Source organism: Mus caroli, unplaced genomic scaffold (assembly GCF_978045245.1).
Source record: "Mus caroli unplaced genomic scaffold, Mus_caroli_1 scaffold_4, whole genome shotgun sequence".
NCBI classification, from domain to species: Eukaryota; Metazoa; Chordata; class Mammalia; order Rodentia; family Muridae; genus Mus; species Mus caroli.
This window is the reverse complement of record NW_028227259.1, coordinates 134,158,254-134,172,876: the sequence shown is the minus strand read 5'-3', so window position 1 is coordinate 134,172,876 and position 14,623 is coordinate 134,158,254. Positions and strand designations below refer to the sequence as shown.

The following is a 14,623-nucleotide window of genomic DNA, read 5'->3' as shown; positions in this document are numbered from 1 at the left end:
CGGGTCCTCTGTAGGAGCTGTAAGCACTGCACTGCTGAGCCATCACTCCAGCCAAGACAGTCAAGTGTGGTAGCACAGAGTTGGGTCTCTAGCCCAGCACCATATATGGCGCTTTGGTTTGGGTTTGGGTTTTGCTGACTCATCATTTTAATGTAATACCTTCTTGTCACTTCCTTTCAGTTCCCAACCACGTCAGGAGAGAACATCCTTAGGAATTAGTTTTGCTCTCTTCCTTTTAAATGCTTTTAGATTTTCCAGGTTTTCCCTTAAGCAAAGCATTGGGGGTTTTTGTGTGTAGAAAAGAACCTGGCCAGCCAGGTGGGGATACATGCCTTTAAACCCAGCTCTACAGACAGAGGCAGACAGATCTCTATGAGTTCCAAACCAGCCTGGTGTGTGAGTTCCAGGACAGCCAAGGTCTGTCTCAAAAAACTGAAAAAAGGAAGAATTTGTGCTTGCATAAAGAGAGTTTAGCCTTTGTCCTAGACCTGATGATCTCCAGGTCCTTGGAATGCTATACCTGGGCCCCCAGGTCATAAGCTTAACAGCATAACTTAGTGGCTGGCTCCACCTGTATAGTTTCAGAGCAAGGGTTAGCTAGCAGTGAGACCAGGGCACACAGGGCCTGCTGGCCACATTCCATGCGTGTGCCACACACTGACTGCAGGAAAGTAACATGGCCAAGTCTATGCGACCACAGAGGGAATTATGACTTGGGTATCCTCTGTTTCTTGATTCTCTTGGCTAATTTTAACCCTTTCCTCGTAGCAACTGTCACTGTGAACATAATAGCTTCCATCCTGGGACATGAGGGGGAACCCACCTCTCCCTGGGCACTGGACAGATATTAAGAATTGCTAAAACACTGTTAAAGTCAGTAGCAGTGTTATTTCTGTTCTCATTATAAGCACTAGCTCTGATGTCCATTGTCCTATAGATAAGCACAGACCCTGTGAACGAGACACCTTCACCCCCTCATGGGTAACTGCTGGGCTCTCCTGTACTGAGTTAAAGGACTATCAGTCAAATAGTCAGTGGGCTACCATGCCAACAGAGCCATTCTGACGTCTCCCTAGAGGTCCTGGGGAAATGGACCCACTGCTGCTTGCTGTGGCTCCTGAACAGATAGGACTGTTTCCAACAATCTATACTGGGTTTTTTGGTTTTGTTGCTGTTGTTGTTGTTACCGCAAGCCACAATGATGATCCTGCACACAGTGCCATGCAAGCCAGAGGAAAGGCACTTCCCTGATGGCACTGCAGAGGGTCTGCTGCGACGTGTGTGAAAGAGACAAGACTATGACTGGAACAAACATAAACCTGCGTGTGCATGTGAGGCCTGCTGTGGTCACTACAAACACTCCTCACTGTGGCTGGTCTTAATGGGATTTACCACACATTAGAAATCGCCTGGGAAGGCGCCCTCACCTAAAGAGGCATCCGACTGCCTTACCTGATGGGGGGAGTCCCACCTGCACTGTGGAGAGCACCTTCTGCTAGTGGTCCAGCTGAAAAGGATGTGGCACAAGGGGGAGGAGCATCTCACGCTTCTCACGTAGCATCCTCCTCCTGCTGAGTTAATTTGCCCTGTTGCTGATGATGCTTCCTAAGCTGTTATCAGAAACTGTTTCCAAGTTTTCATCAGGGACTAGGGACCAGCAGCTCTCCAAGAAACGTGTGGGCTTCCAGGCCTAGACAGAGACTACGCAGGCACCCAGCCCTGTGGACTGACCAACTACCAGTCGTCCCCATCCCAAATGACAGAGAGCCATTGTGGAACTATTCTGCCTGCTAGGTACTAAGTCTCAAGTACCAAGTAGCTACAGGGTTTTCAGTAACTGTGTTACTGTTTTAAAGCTGACAGTCTGCATGTGTGAGAGACATGGTTTTTTCATCTCATGAATTCCATCCTCTAGAGAACCCTGCCTAACTCAGTCCTTCTCTGGCTAGCTAAGCAGGCTGTTCGCCCAGGAGACACCTCCTCCTTCGGTGCTGCCTGCCTTCCCTGAGGTTACAACAGGTCTGATAAAATGCTTCTCATGGGTCGTATTTGTTTTTGTTTTTCTTCTTTGCTATTGCTTTAGCCCTTTCTGTTTCTAGTACAGCAAGCGGCACTGGCAACACAAAGACGCAGGAGACAGTGAAGCAGCAGCCCAGACAGCGGCAGGGGAGCAGTAGAGGGTAACTATAGAGCTGCTGGCAGCCCAAACTGTGGTGGAGGGTGGTGGGGGGACAACTGGAGAGGCCAAGCTGCAAAGGTAGCATGGACAGGCTGCTCTGACAACCAAAGATGACACAGAGCTGGCAGCAATAGCCATGAAAGAGCAATGGCAGCCACCTCCCCAAAAGCAGCCATAGCGGGAAGAGAGTACCCAGAAAGGAGCATGAGGGATGGTGAGGGTCTGAGGGAACAGAGGACTAAGGCCAGAGGACACAGGCTGTAAGAAGCCATAAGTGGCCAGGGTGTGGTGGCCATGCCTATAAATCTCCACACATGGGAAGTGCAAGCAGGAGGATCAGGAGTTCAAAACCCTTCTGGACTACATAAGAAGCCGAACCTATGTGAAAACCTGTCTCAAAACAGACAGACAGAGAGAAGAGAAACTGCAGGCACACACAGTTGCTAAAGAGTTCCAGAAAGCCAGCAAGTGTTTCGGGCCAAAGGTGTCAGGCAACCCAGGCCTGCAAATTGTCACACTGGGACTGTCAAGGGCTGAAGAGTCCTAGCTCCTAGTCCAGCTACAAAGTGAACTGCTGCCGAGAGCTGCAGAATCCTCACTCCCTAGGCCTACTCAAGACCTGGAACACTCAGAGCTGTTAGTCCCTATACCCAAAGCCTGCTTGAGGTTCTAACACTAGAGGGCGCCATGCGCTGCGGCTCCCACCTGCTAGCTATCATCTCCAAAGTAAAGAAAAGCTGCGGCAGACTAGCACTAGCTCTAGCACGCTGTAAGAGCATCCCTGCCTGCCTGCCCAGGACCCTCAGCCAGGGAGAAAGAGCAAAACGGTCCCAGCCAGGTGAATGGGACCAACTGATGGTGGTTCAGGTGGAGACCCCAAACGTGCACCTAGTGTCTACAAGTGAGGACGTTTTATTCCTCCCATTTCCCTAAGCAGCTGCCACCCTCCTGGCCGACAAGGCCCTCAGGAAGTCAAGCTTACCTCATAGGTGATGGCGTTCAAGTTCTGCTGCCCGGCGCTATGCTTGTTCTTCCCGCTCTCCTTCCGCTGCTCTTTGAGATCCGTTAGTAACTGGAACACCTAGGAAGGGGCATAAGAGACACTGGTCAGCAAAGTTGAGAAACGGGTCTCTTCCGAGGGTTTCAGACAGTCAGGCAAGGCCACTTTCTTTCTACAGCTTGCTTCCCAACAGTTGGTTTAGAGCAAGTATTATGTCCTAGAACCAGGCAACAGCTTTTCGATGCTCTCCTAGCTAAGTCAGTGGAAATCGTCCATTTGTTTAAAATACTGGAAAGATGGCTCAGAGATGATGGCTAAGAGCACTGTCTGCTCTTCCAGAGGACCTCACATCAGTCGGCTCACAACATCTGTAACTCCAACTCCAGAGGTCCATGGCCTCTATGGGTACATGCACATATACAGAGACATATTAAAAAATAATAATAATGTAATGTCATTATCTATAATAACATAGTACTAGTCCCTATTACAAACCAGAGTCTCTTTGCTTCTCTGATATAATAATATTATTAAAAATAAGACCCTTAAAAGATAACTGTGAAGACTACTTAAAAGTATCGATCACAGGCTCAGTCAGTAAAAGCACTTGCTATCAAACATAGCAACCTGAGTTCTATTCCTGTACCCTCATGATGGAGAAAACCAACTCCCACAAGTCCTCTGTCCTCTATGTGAGTGGGGATACACATCACACAGAATAAATAAAATGTAATTTTTTTTTTTTAGTTTTTCGAGACAGGGTTTTTCTGTGTAGCTCTGGCTGTCCTGGAACTCACTCTGTAGACCAGGCTGGCCTTGAACTCAGAAATCTGCCTGCCTCTGCCTCCCAAGTGCTGGGATTAAAGGCGTGCACCACCACCGCCCGACTAATTTATTTTTTAAAAATCATACATCACTAATCCTTTTATCTCAAAGCCTTTATAAGTATGTGAAAGCAAATTTTCCCAAGCTAGATATTTTAGGGGCTTTGCTCAATACAAAAGTCTAGTATAACAATTTCTTTCTATAACAGAAAGAGCATGAGATAAATGATATAATACAGCATTAAAAAAATAAGAGTCTGGGCTGCTGAGATGGCTCAGCAGGTAAGAGCACTGACTGCTCTTCTGAAGGTCCTGAGTTCAAATCCCACGACCACATGGTGGCTCACAACCACCTGTAATGAGATCTGACGCCCTCTTCTGGTGCATCTGAAGACAGCAATAGTGTACTTATAATAACAAATAAATCTCTGGGCTGGAGTGAGCAGGGACTGAGCAAGTGGGGCCGAATGGAGCGAGCAGAGGTCCAAAAATTCAATTCCCAACAATGACATGAAGGCTCACAACCATCTGTACAGCTACAGCGTACTTATATAGATAAAATAAATAAATAAATCTTTTTAAAAAAAAAGAGTCAAGGATATTGTTCAGTGGCAAACCATTTGCTTAATATGTCAAAATCCCTGGGCCTACAGCATAACAAGAAAAATGAAGGGAAATGCAATGGATTCTTAGAAGTCAACTTTCCTACAAAGACACAGACAGACACAGACACAGACAGGAACACAGACATGGACAGGGACACATTAGTGCTGGGCTGGAGACAAGTAGGACTTACTCCTGTTTCTGAGTTTCTATCAGAGATCTGAGGAACATACAAGCTCCTAGATCACTACTGCACACATGTGCAACACCGCCCAACAGTCCCCCAGCCCTAACAGTCCCCCAGCCCCAACAGTCCCCCAACCCCAACAGTCCCCAGCCCCAACAGTCCCCAGCCCCAACAGTCCCCCAGCCCCACCACCTTTGAAAAACAGCAGCATGAGACCCAATGAACATAGTGATTCCCCAGTGAAACAAACACCCAAACAGCAAAGGCCCAGCAGGACAAAGACGCTCCTAAGAGCCAATGTTCTGCCCAATGAACATTTCCCTGTGGTGGAAGCCACAGGCACTCAGGCTGAAGCTTTAGTAAGCAATACAGCAGACTGAATTAGTTCTACAAACATACACACAAAGTATAAAGCACAGACACAGAGAATACAGTGTGCAAGTGCACGCCAGTACACAAACACGCACACGCGCACACACGCGTGCGCATGCACACACACAGACAATGGAGACCTAGACCTCTTCCAACCTAGACCTCCTCCAAGACTCCAAGACTGAGTTTTCCCTTGGGACATGAAAACTGAAAGAGAATTTATCAGCCCGCCCTTGTACATCTGGAGCTGTCCTATGAGACTGCTTTGTTAGCAAACTAGATGCAGGCAAAGTTGAAGGCAGGTAAAATGCTAATACCTCCCCTCTCACCGATCTCCTTCCTCTTTTTCCATCAGCCCCCAAATTATGAACCTGCTCATTCTTTCCAAATTATTCACAATGGTGAGTCAACTCAACTTTTGTTCTCAAAATGAGGATATCAAAATGAGGCCATTTGAGAATCAAAGACAAGTAGAGAATGGTTATTATCAAGAAGCTACGCATTTAATATGAGACTTTTACAGCAGGACTGCGCTCTAAAGCAGCAGCCTTCTGCTAGGACATCTGCCTGCTCTAGAGACTCTGGGATTTTCGGAAGAGTGTGAACTATTGTGAACCAGAGCCTCCCGCTTCCCTGAAGAACCATGTGTAGTTCACCAAACTCAGATCACTCCAAGCTCCATCAGGGGCCACCTGCCCTCTCGTTTCTAAAGAAAACCAATCCAATGTCTTCGAAAGCAAAGCTAAACCAGAGAGGAAAACACAATGGCCCGCGTGGGGGTCCTCACCTCATAGTTGCTGAGCAGTGCTGCGTTCGCATCCTTCCTGCAAAAGAACAGTGAGCCGTCATCAGTTCACATCCATTTCAAGGTTAAGGGTCCACAAATGAACCCTCTAGTTAATCCCAGCTTTCTCACTCGCTCAGGAACAACCTGAACTAGAAATGCCTTAAGTTCTGCCCTGGTTAGCTGGCCCTGCACCAGCAATTTCAGATAGAGACAACTTTCCTTTTTCTTTTAATATTACTTATGTGTATGCTTGTGCCTATGAGAGTATATGAATGCACTACACAGGTGTACTGATGCGTATGTCTGTTGTGTTTATGCCTAAGTGTGCACAGAAGCCTGAAGACAGCACTGAACCCCTCAAAGCTAGAGTCTGCAGGATACCTAGACTTTTCTTACAGGTGCTAAGATCTGAATTCTGTTTCTTATTATGTAGCAAGCATTCTTAACCACTGAGCTATCTCTCCAGCACTCAGACTTTCATGTTCACAGACATAGCATATCACAAATTCATTTCCCTGTGGAAGACTAAGATCTATACCAAATCTATGTACATAGAAGTTGGGGTAGCTGACACAAGTTAGCTACAAGAACATGGAGGTAAACCCTCAAAGGAACCCCATCCCCAGAAGGGTCTGTAAGCATCAAGAGCATCAGAAATGCCTGGGGATCAAGTGCTGATTCGTCTTGAGCCAACATCCTTGTCTCGTTACCACCACCAGTCACAGGCATCTTGGACAGCCTTAGTCCTGCCATGTTGACAGAAATGGCCTATGTACTTTAACACTGACAGTGTCACTAGGAACTCCAGCAAGGGTCAAGGATCCTGTGAAAGAGTCACAGAGACGTCACTATCTAGTTGCTAAAAGCCTGGTTTTTCCCCTGTGTAACAGCTGATTAAGCAAACTGCTACCGATCCTGTGTAAGCACAGCTAGGGCACAAATAACTGATCCACTCCGCTGTACTACATCAGAGATATCCTACCAGTAACAACACAGACCACAACTGGCCCATTCCACACCATCCAGCAGAGGATGAACTGCTGGAAGCAGCCTGGAGCCACTATACTGTGACAATTAAGGAAACCAGACATATATATAGGTTCAGATTTCCTCGCTGCCAAGTGTAAGATGTAGATTTATTGGGCCAATTTCTTCCCAAGCTTACCCCAACTAAAACAAGATATGAGGAAATTTTAGTCCAGGCTGAGAGCTGGAGATGGCTCAGTCGTCACGAGTTCCTGCTGCTCTTGCAGAGGAATGGAGTTACGTTTCCAGCACCTACATCACACAGCTCACAACTGCCTAGAACTTGTCCCAGCACTCTCTCCCGACACCTAAGGGTACATGCACTGCACGGTGCACAGGCAAGCAGACACACACACACACATCTTTTCTTTTTTTTTTTTTTTTTTGGTTTTTTTTCGAGACAGGGTATCTCTGTATAGCTCTGGCTGTCCTGGAACTCACTTTGTAGACCAGGCTGGCCTCGAACTCAGAAATCCGCCTGCCTCTGCCTCCCGAGTGCTGGGATTAAAGGCGTGCGCCACCACGCCCGTCTAACCTTTTCATTTTTTAAAACACATTCAAGTGTAACTTGATTCAAAACCCCATGCTATCTATCACTGGCTGTGTGAGTTTTCTGAGGTGATTTCCTCTCTGTAAATAGATCTCACCAACAACATGGAGGGCACACTTTCTGCATTTGTAAGATCTCATAATGTAATTATCTAGAGCACTGCAAGGGCCTGAGAAATGTCATTGTCGTTACATTTTCCTGAGCTCCTAAACTTCTCACTTCAGAAAGATGCTCAGGTGAAATTCAATGACAGAGTTTAAGATTAGGACCTCCATGAATGGAGGCCCTCATTTACAAAAGAAAGAAAGAATGAAAGAAAGAAAGTAAGAAAGAAAGGAAGGAAGGAAGGAAGAGAAAGAAAGAGAGAAAGAGAGAAAGAGAAAGAAAGAGAAAGAGAAAGAAAGAGAGAAAGAGAAAGAAAGAGAAAGAAAGAGAAAGAAAGAGAGAGAGAGAGAGAGAGAAAGAAAGAAAGAAAGAAAGAAAGAAAGAAAGAAAGAAAGAAAGAAAGAAAGAGGGCTGGCGAGATGGCTCAGTGGGTAAGAGCACTGACTGCTCTTCCAAAGGTCATGAGTTCAAATCCCAGCAACCACATGGTGGCTCACAACCATCTGTAATGAGATCTGACGCCCTCTTCTGGAATGTCTGAAGACAGCTATAGTGTACTTACATATGATAAATAAATAAATCTTTAAAAAAAAAATAAAGAAAGAAAGAAAGAAAAGATTATTTCGGGCTAGAGAGATGGTTTAGTAGTTAGGAGCACTAGCTGCTCTTCCAGAGGACCTGGGTTCAATTCTCAACATCTACATACATAAAATAAATTTTAAAAAGAGCTAAAACCTCTTGGATGCAGGAACTACTGACATGATTTTAAGTCTACAGATGATGAAGCTGAGGTTCAGCTTCAAGGGACCTGCTCACACAGTAGGAAGCCCCAGTGAGACAGAAGACAACTATGACTAGGAAAAATGAGGCCAGACTAGGTGAAAGGAAACTAGCAACAGAGCCCCAAACCTTCAGACGAAGCAGTCGAGAGCAGACACAATGCACAACAAACCATGGTCTACTCCTTCACCAGAGTGCGCCTACACGGTGAAAGGACAGCACAGCATTGCAGAGCTGTGGGCCCGAGCAATGGCTGCTTTCCCCAGTCAACAACTGCAGCGGGCTCTCCCAAAGCTAACACGGGTCAGCTTAGGCCTCAAGTTAACAGCACAGCGATGGGAGCAGAGCCTAGCCACATGTTCTTGGTAACTCAGCAAACAGCCGCAATTTCACAAATCTGCTGCATCCCAAAGACACTGCACCCACGTCACAGGGTAGTCTTTTCAGAAAGAATCTAACACAAGGAAAATGGTGCATAGCTCAGCTGGGAGAGTGCCTGCCTAGCATGCACAAGGGCCTTGGTTCCAAACAGACCAGGCATGGCAGCCTGTAGAGATGGAGGCAAAATTATTAGAAGTTTAATGTCATTCTCAGCTACACAGAGGAGGCCAATGTGAGCTAAATGAGAGCCTGTCCTTAAAAAACAAAAACTAAAAAGTCAAATCAAATCATGTCCACTTAGTCATGAAAGCAGCTCACAGGCTTCCTGTTTCTGCCCCAAATTGAGTTACACTAGCTGTGCTCTCAGAGGAACATGGCTCCTGGGAGATCTCTTCAGGGCCAATGGCTCTATCTGAGTCACAGGTAATGTCATTTCCAAATCCCATGGCACTCTGCTTTCCTGATTGAGAAATGTGACCTTGGCCATTCCAAGTCACTGCCGGACAACTCAAGCCAGCACAGAAGGGGACAGGGCGGTGGAGGCAGGATCGCCTCAGTACAGACTGGGCCTTTTCATTGTGTTTTTGAGACAGGCTCTCACTATGTGACAGACTCCCAGGCTGGCCTGGAACCTGCTCTGCAGCTGCCACTGCCCTCAGCCTTGTGCTCCTCCTGCCCCCACTCCTAAGGAGCACGACCCTGGGCCCGAGTGAATTTTAAAGACTGTGGAGTCTGTGCAGTAGGTGGGTGGATACTCAGTGCCCTTGAGCAACTCCTTAGTGACTGAAGCTGACTTGCTATTTGAAATTTACCCTGCAAAGTTTGCTGAGTCAGTTCAACAGAAGTAAACAGGCATTTTGGAAAACAGAGTTCTGAATACACAGAACAAAATGATCTATTGACACTCTTTCCTTAAAAGCACACACCAAACAAGTGAGCAGTGCCTATTAATTGCCACACACCTGACTTGGGGACGGAGTGACGAACAGAATTGCTAAACTTTTCTAAGCTTGAAGCAGCGTGCCATCAATTCATGTTCTGAAAAGCTACCCTTTGATACCAGAAAAAGGGCATCAAAGTCAACGAACACTTCACCTAGAGCTCCCTCCCACCTCACAGCCAGCCAACAGGCACTCTCTTCTGAAGCCTATTGCTGGCTTGTTATGTATCTGTTGCCTCTCCTTTCCAAGTGCTAGCTGTACAAGGAAGATGAGGTCCAGTTTCCCAACTCTGACTATATATTAGACCATATATTAAAAGGCACAGGAGCCGGGCGTGGTGGCGAACACCTTTAATCCCAGCACTCGGGAGGCAGAGGCAGGCGGATTTCTGAGTTCGAGGCCAGCCTGGTCTACAAAGTGAGTTCCAGGACAGCCAGGGCTACAGAGAGAAACCCTGTCTCAAGAAAAAAAAAAAAAGTGTGGAAAAATAAGCTGACACGTAGCTTTGTTGTTAGTAGAGTGAGTGACTGCATGTTCAGGTCCCTTCCATCCCAAACACCACATGATGGTGTGTGTGTGTGTGTGTGTGTTAGTGATAAAGTACTTGCTTAGCATCCCTAGGTTCTATCCCCAGCACCACACCACATCATCATCACAATAATAACAGTGATAATAATGGTGTGGAAGGTGTCTGTCATTCAGTGGTACCTGCCAAGCACGTGTAAGACCGTGAGTACCATCCCCAACATCACAAAATGATGACCATAATGATGAGGAGAAGGAAGAAGAGTATATCCCAACAACAGCTGGGGGTACTGCTCAGAAATCTGCCTAGTTGCCAGGCGGTAGTGGCGCACGCCTTTAGTCCCAGCACTCAGGAGGCAGAGGCAGATGGATATCTGAGTTCAAGGCCAGCCTGTTCTAAAAAGCATGGTCCAGGACAGCCAGACCTCTACCGCAAAACCTTGTCTGGAGGGAGGGGGGGAAAACTTGGCCTGGTTTTCTGGTTGGTCTTAACTGTCAACTTGAAACAGCTTGGAATCATCAAAAGGAGACAAAGCTTCAGTGACAAACTGCCTCTTATCAGGCTGGTCTATGGGCATGTCCATGAGGGTTCATCTTGATTATTAAATGATGAAGGAGGGTACAACCTGGCCAACTGATGGTGGCACAGGCTTTTAATCCCAGCACTTGGGAGGCAGAGGCAGACAAATTTCTGAGTTTGAGGCCAGCCTGGTCTACAGAGTGAGTTCCAGGACAGCCAGGGCTACACAGAGAAACCCTGTCTCGGAAAAAAAAAAAAAAAAAAAATAGAAAATGACAGTAAACCAGACATCAGAGTCCTTGAACTGTTTCTGAAGCTTCGGTTTCCTGCCTGTGTCCTGGAAGTGTAAGATGTAATAAAAACCTTTCTATTCCTAAATTGCTTTGGTCGTGGTGTTTGTCACAGCAACGGAAAGAAAACTAGCACACCCAGTACGGTCACAACCCTGGATACCTTCCTCAATTTTCCAATAACAATAATAGCGATAATGGCTGGCGATGCAGGTCGGTGACAAAGCCTTTGCCCAGAAAAGTCCTGGGTACCATTTCCACCATCACAAAACGATGATGGTGATGATGCTGGCTGGGAATATGACTCAGTCAGTAGTAGAGTGTTTCCCTAGCGTATGCAAAGTCCACATCCCAAGATAGTGATAATGACTGGGACGTTATCTCTGGATCACACTACTTCCAGAGCGCGTACAAGGTCTTGGGATCCATTCCCAGAACCAAAAGAAAGAAAAAAAGGAAACCCCTCTATCCTTCCAACATTCCACTCCCCAAAAGATGTGGGAGGCGAGCGAGTTCCCACAGCAGCAGGGTCCCTCCCCTGCCGCCCCACTTCCAGGCACTTCCGGCCCGTGCACCCCGCCCACCCGTCCTGCTCGCGGGTCCCGAGGTCTAGCCGCCGGCCGCTTCACGGTCCCCAGATGATCCCGGCTTCCCCCGGTCGTGTCGCTTACACTTCCATGTTGCCTCTGCCTCGGCGTACGCAACCGCCGTGAGAAGAGTCTCACGTTGCGCCGGCGTTGCTCTGCTCACCAGTTCCGTGTGTGTGCCGCAAGGCACGCTGGGACTGCCGGGATGCATGCCGGGATCGCTGCGGGGCACGCCCGGTTATTCCTTAATTCTAGGTGCTCCTACCCTGGTCTAACTTCAGACTGTCAAGCGTTTTCGTAGTGCAGGTTTTGTTAGGGTTTGCCTTGGCCGCGTTAAAATCCCTAAACCGGGCATGCTGGCTCATACCTGTAATCCCAGCACTAGAGAGGCTGAGGCAGGAGAATTGTTAGGAGTTTCTGGCCAGCCTGAGCTACATAATGACTTTCAAGCCATCGGGGGCTATTTGAGACCTTGTGTTTTTGTTTTTGTTAAAAACAAAAAAACGTAAGCCAGGCATGGTAGCACAAGCCGCTAATTCCAACAAGGGGGGAAGAAGGAGGCAGAGAAAAGAGAAACCCAGTCTCAACAGACAGAGAACTGGGGGGATGGTTTAAGCACGTAGGGGGCTGAGACAGGTGGAATGCCTTGAGTTCGAAGACAGCTTGGGCAGCATGGTGAGTTCCAGTCAACGTAAACTATGTAGAGATCCCGTTTCCCATACAACCGTTAAAAATTGGGGGGGGGGGGAGAACAGATTTTCATAAAGTAGCCTTTCAGACTCAGAGATCTGCCTGCCTCTGCCTCCCAGTGCTGAGATTAAAGGTGTGAGTGTTAAAATGGTTTGCAGGGGATTATGTATTAGAAGTGGAGGGTGTCTGGAAGATATGGTGGCATATGCCTGTAATTCCTCCACTGTGGAGATGGAGGCAAGAAAATCAGTTTTTCATAGTCATCTTCAGCTACATGAGGAGTTTGAGGCCACCATAGGCTATATGAAAACTTTGTCTCAGCCGGGCGGTGGTGGCGCATGCCTTTAATCCCAGCACTTTGGAGGCAGAGACAGGCAGATTTCTGAGTTCTTAGTTCACAGCCAGCCTGGTCTACAGAGTGAGTTCCAGGATAGCCAGGGCTACACAGAGAAACCCTGTCTCAAAATACCAAAAAGAAAAGAAAAGTCTGTCTCATAAAAACCAATGTGTGTGTGTGTGTGCAACAGGTACATCCAAGAATGATAGTATTTGAAAATAAGAAAAAATTAAAACAAAATTAAAAATTATCAAGTAAATAAAATGTCATCGTAAGCCGGGCGTGGTAGCGCACGCCTTTAATCCCAGCACTCGGGAGGCAGAGGCAGGCGGATTTCTGAGTTCGAGGCCAGCCTGGTCTACAAAGTGAGTTCCAGGACAGCCAGGGCTATACAGAGAAACCCTGTCTCGAAAAACCAAAAAAAAAAAAAAAAAAAAAAAGTCATCGAAACGTTAAGACTGAATGGTGCCCTGTACCTGTCTTGAGGAGAATGGGTCCCATAATCGTGTTCATGGTGTTACTCCCTCAACAGTCTTACCGTGATTGCCCACTGGGTGCTGGTGATTCAGATGTGAATAATACACACTCTCCAGGCTAGCTGACAGCCCAGTTGGAGGACCAGTTCAGGGCATAAATAACACACTGTGTTTAGACTCTAGCACAGTCAGGGGAATGACTAACAAGGACAAAGAGGCGTCCCAAAGCCAAGAGTGTTTGAGGTGCGTTGAAAGCGGATCGATCAAAACCAAGGCTTCAGAGATAGACTCGTGGAAGACAGTGCCTCGGAGAGCCCCGCCATAAATTGGTTCAGAGATGAATGCAAGTAGGGGAGTTAATGCAAGTAGGGGAGTTGGCTGGCACCCAAGTTCAAATGGCATCCACCTAGACACCTGTGCAGTGAGCTCAACCTGGTTGATAAATCAGTGAGTGTCCTGAACTACCTGGTTTTTGTTTGAGTTTCTTTGTTTTGAGTCAAGGTCTTAAGGAGCCCAGGCTGACCTCAGACTGGCTATGTAGCAAAGGATTCCCTTGAACTCTCTATCCTCCTGCCTCTCCCTCCCAAGCAGTGCTGGGGATGCTTGGGAAGGCACTTCCTCAGTGAGCTGCATCGCCAGCCTTTCCTTGCCCTTTGTTTTCATCTGAAGGACTGGAAAGGCGGGTGATTGTCATGTGAGGCTCGGTGGGGTGGCAACCCTGTTAGCGGGTTGTTCATTAATGGGATCCCTCGGGTGACTAGCCAGATCTTGGAGAGCTTTCCTGGGCAGATGGGCAGATATTACGTGTGTCCTGAGATGCTAATCTTTACACTTCCTGCCTCCGTGTCTCCTACTCTCCCAGACTCTCCTTTCCTCACCTTGAGGAGCGTGGCGATTATCAGGGCCGCCTTCTAGATGTGCTCCATGAGAACTTAAAAAGGCTATCCAGGGGCTGGTGAGATGGCTCAGTGGGTAAGAGCACCCGACTGCTCTTCCGAAGGTCCAGAGTTCAAATCCCAGCAACCACATGGTGGCTCACAACCATCCGTAACGAGATCTGGCGTCCTCTTCTGGAGTGTCTGAAGACAGCTACAGTGTACTTACATATAATAAATAAATAAATCTTTAAAAAAAAAAAAAGGCTATCCATTAAAATATTTAACGCAGTGCCTACAATATGTTAGAACTCAAGATATTTCGAAAAACCAAGAGAGAGAGAGAGAGAGAGAGAGAGAGAGAGAGAGATCTAGTTAACTCTCCTAAATATTTTTCATTCGTTTCGTTTATTTGACACAGGATCTCATATAGCCTAGTCCCACCATGAACTCACCTATGCAAGTGAGGATAAACCTGAATAGATCTGAAACTCCTGACCCTGCTTCCACCTCCTGACAGCTGAGATCCCAGGCATGAGCCACTATGCTAGCTTTAAGCAGGATTAAGATTCAAGCCCTGAGCTTCAT

The 14,623-nt window shown here is 47.2% G+C and overlaps 1 protein-coding gene across 3 annotated transcripts in view; it reads right to left on the bottom strand.

Moving 5' to 3' along the window:
• Crcp (CGRP receptor component) overlaps positions 1–14,623 on the bottom strand; it is a 39,090-nt gene that overhangs the window by 20,766 nt on the left and 3,701 nt on the right. Inside the window, exons 1-3 of one of the 3 annotated variants that reach the window (XM_021163974.3) lie at positions 11,742–11,860; positions 5,953–5,989; positions 3,162–3,260 (exon numbers count right to left, since the gene is read on the bottom strand). In XM_021163974.3, the coding sequence (XP_021019633.1) occupies positions 3,162–3,260; positions 5,953–5,989; positions 11,742–11,749 (144 nt within the window). In that variant the 5' untranslated portion in view covers positions 11,750–11,860. Of the gene's footprint in view, positions 1–3,161; positions 3,261–5,952; positions 5,990–11,654; positions 11,674–11,741; positions 11,861–14,623 lie in introns of those variants that run through there. The other 2 variants (XM_029477294.2, XM_085837221.1) reach the window with 2 other exon arrangements.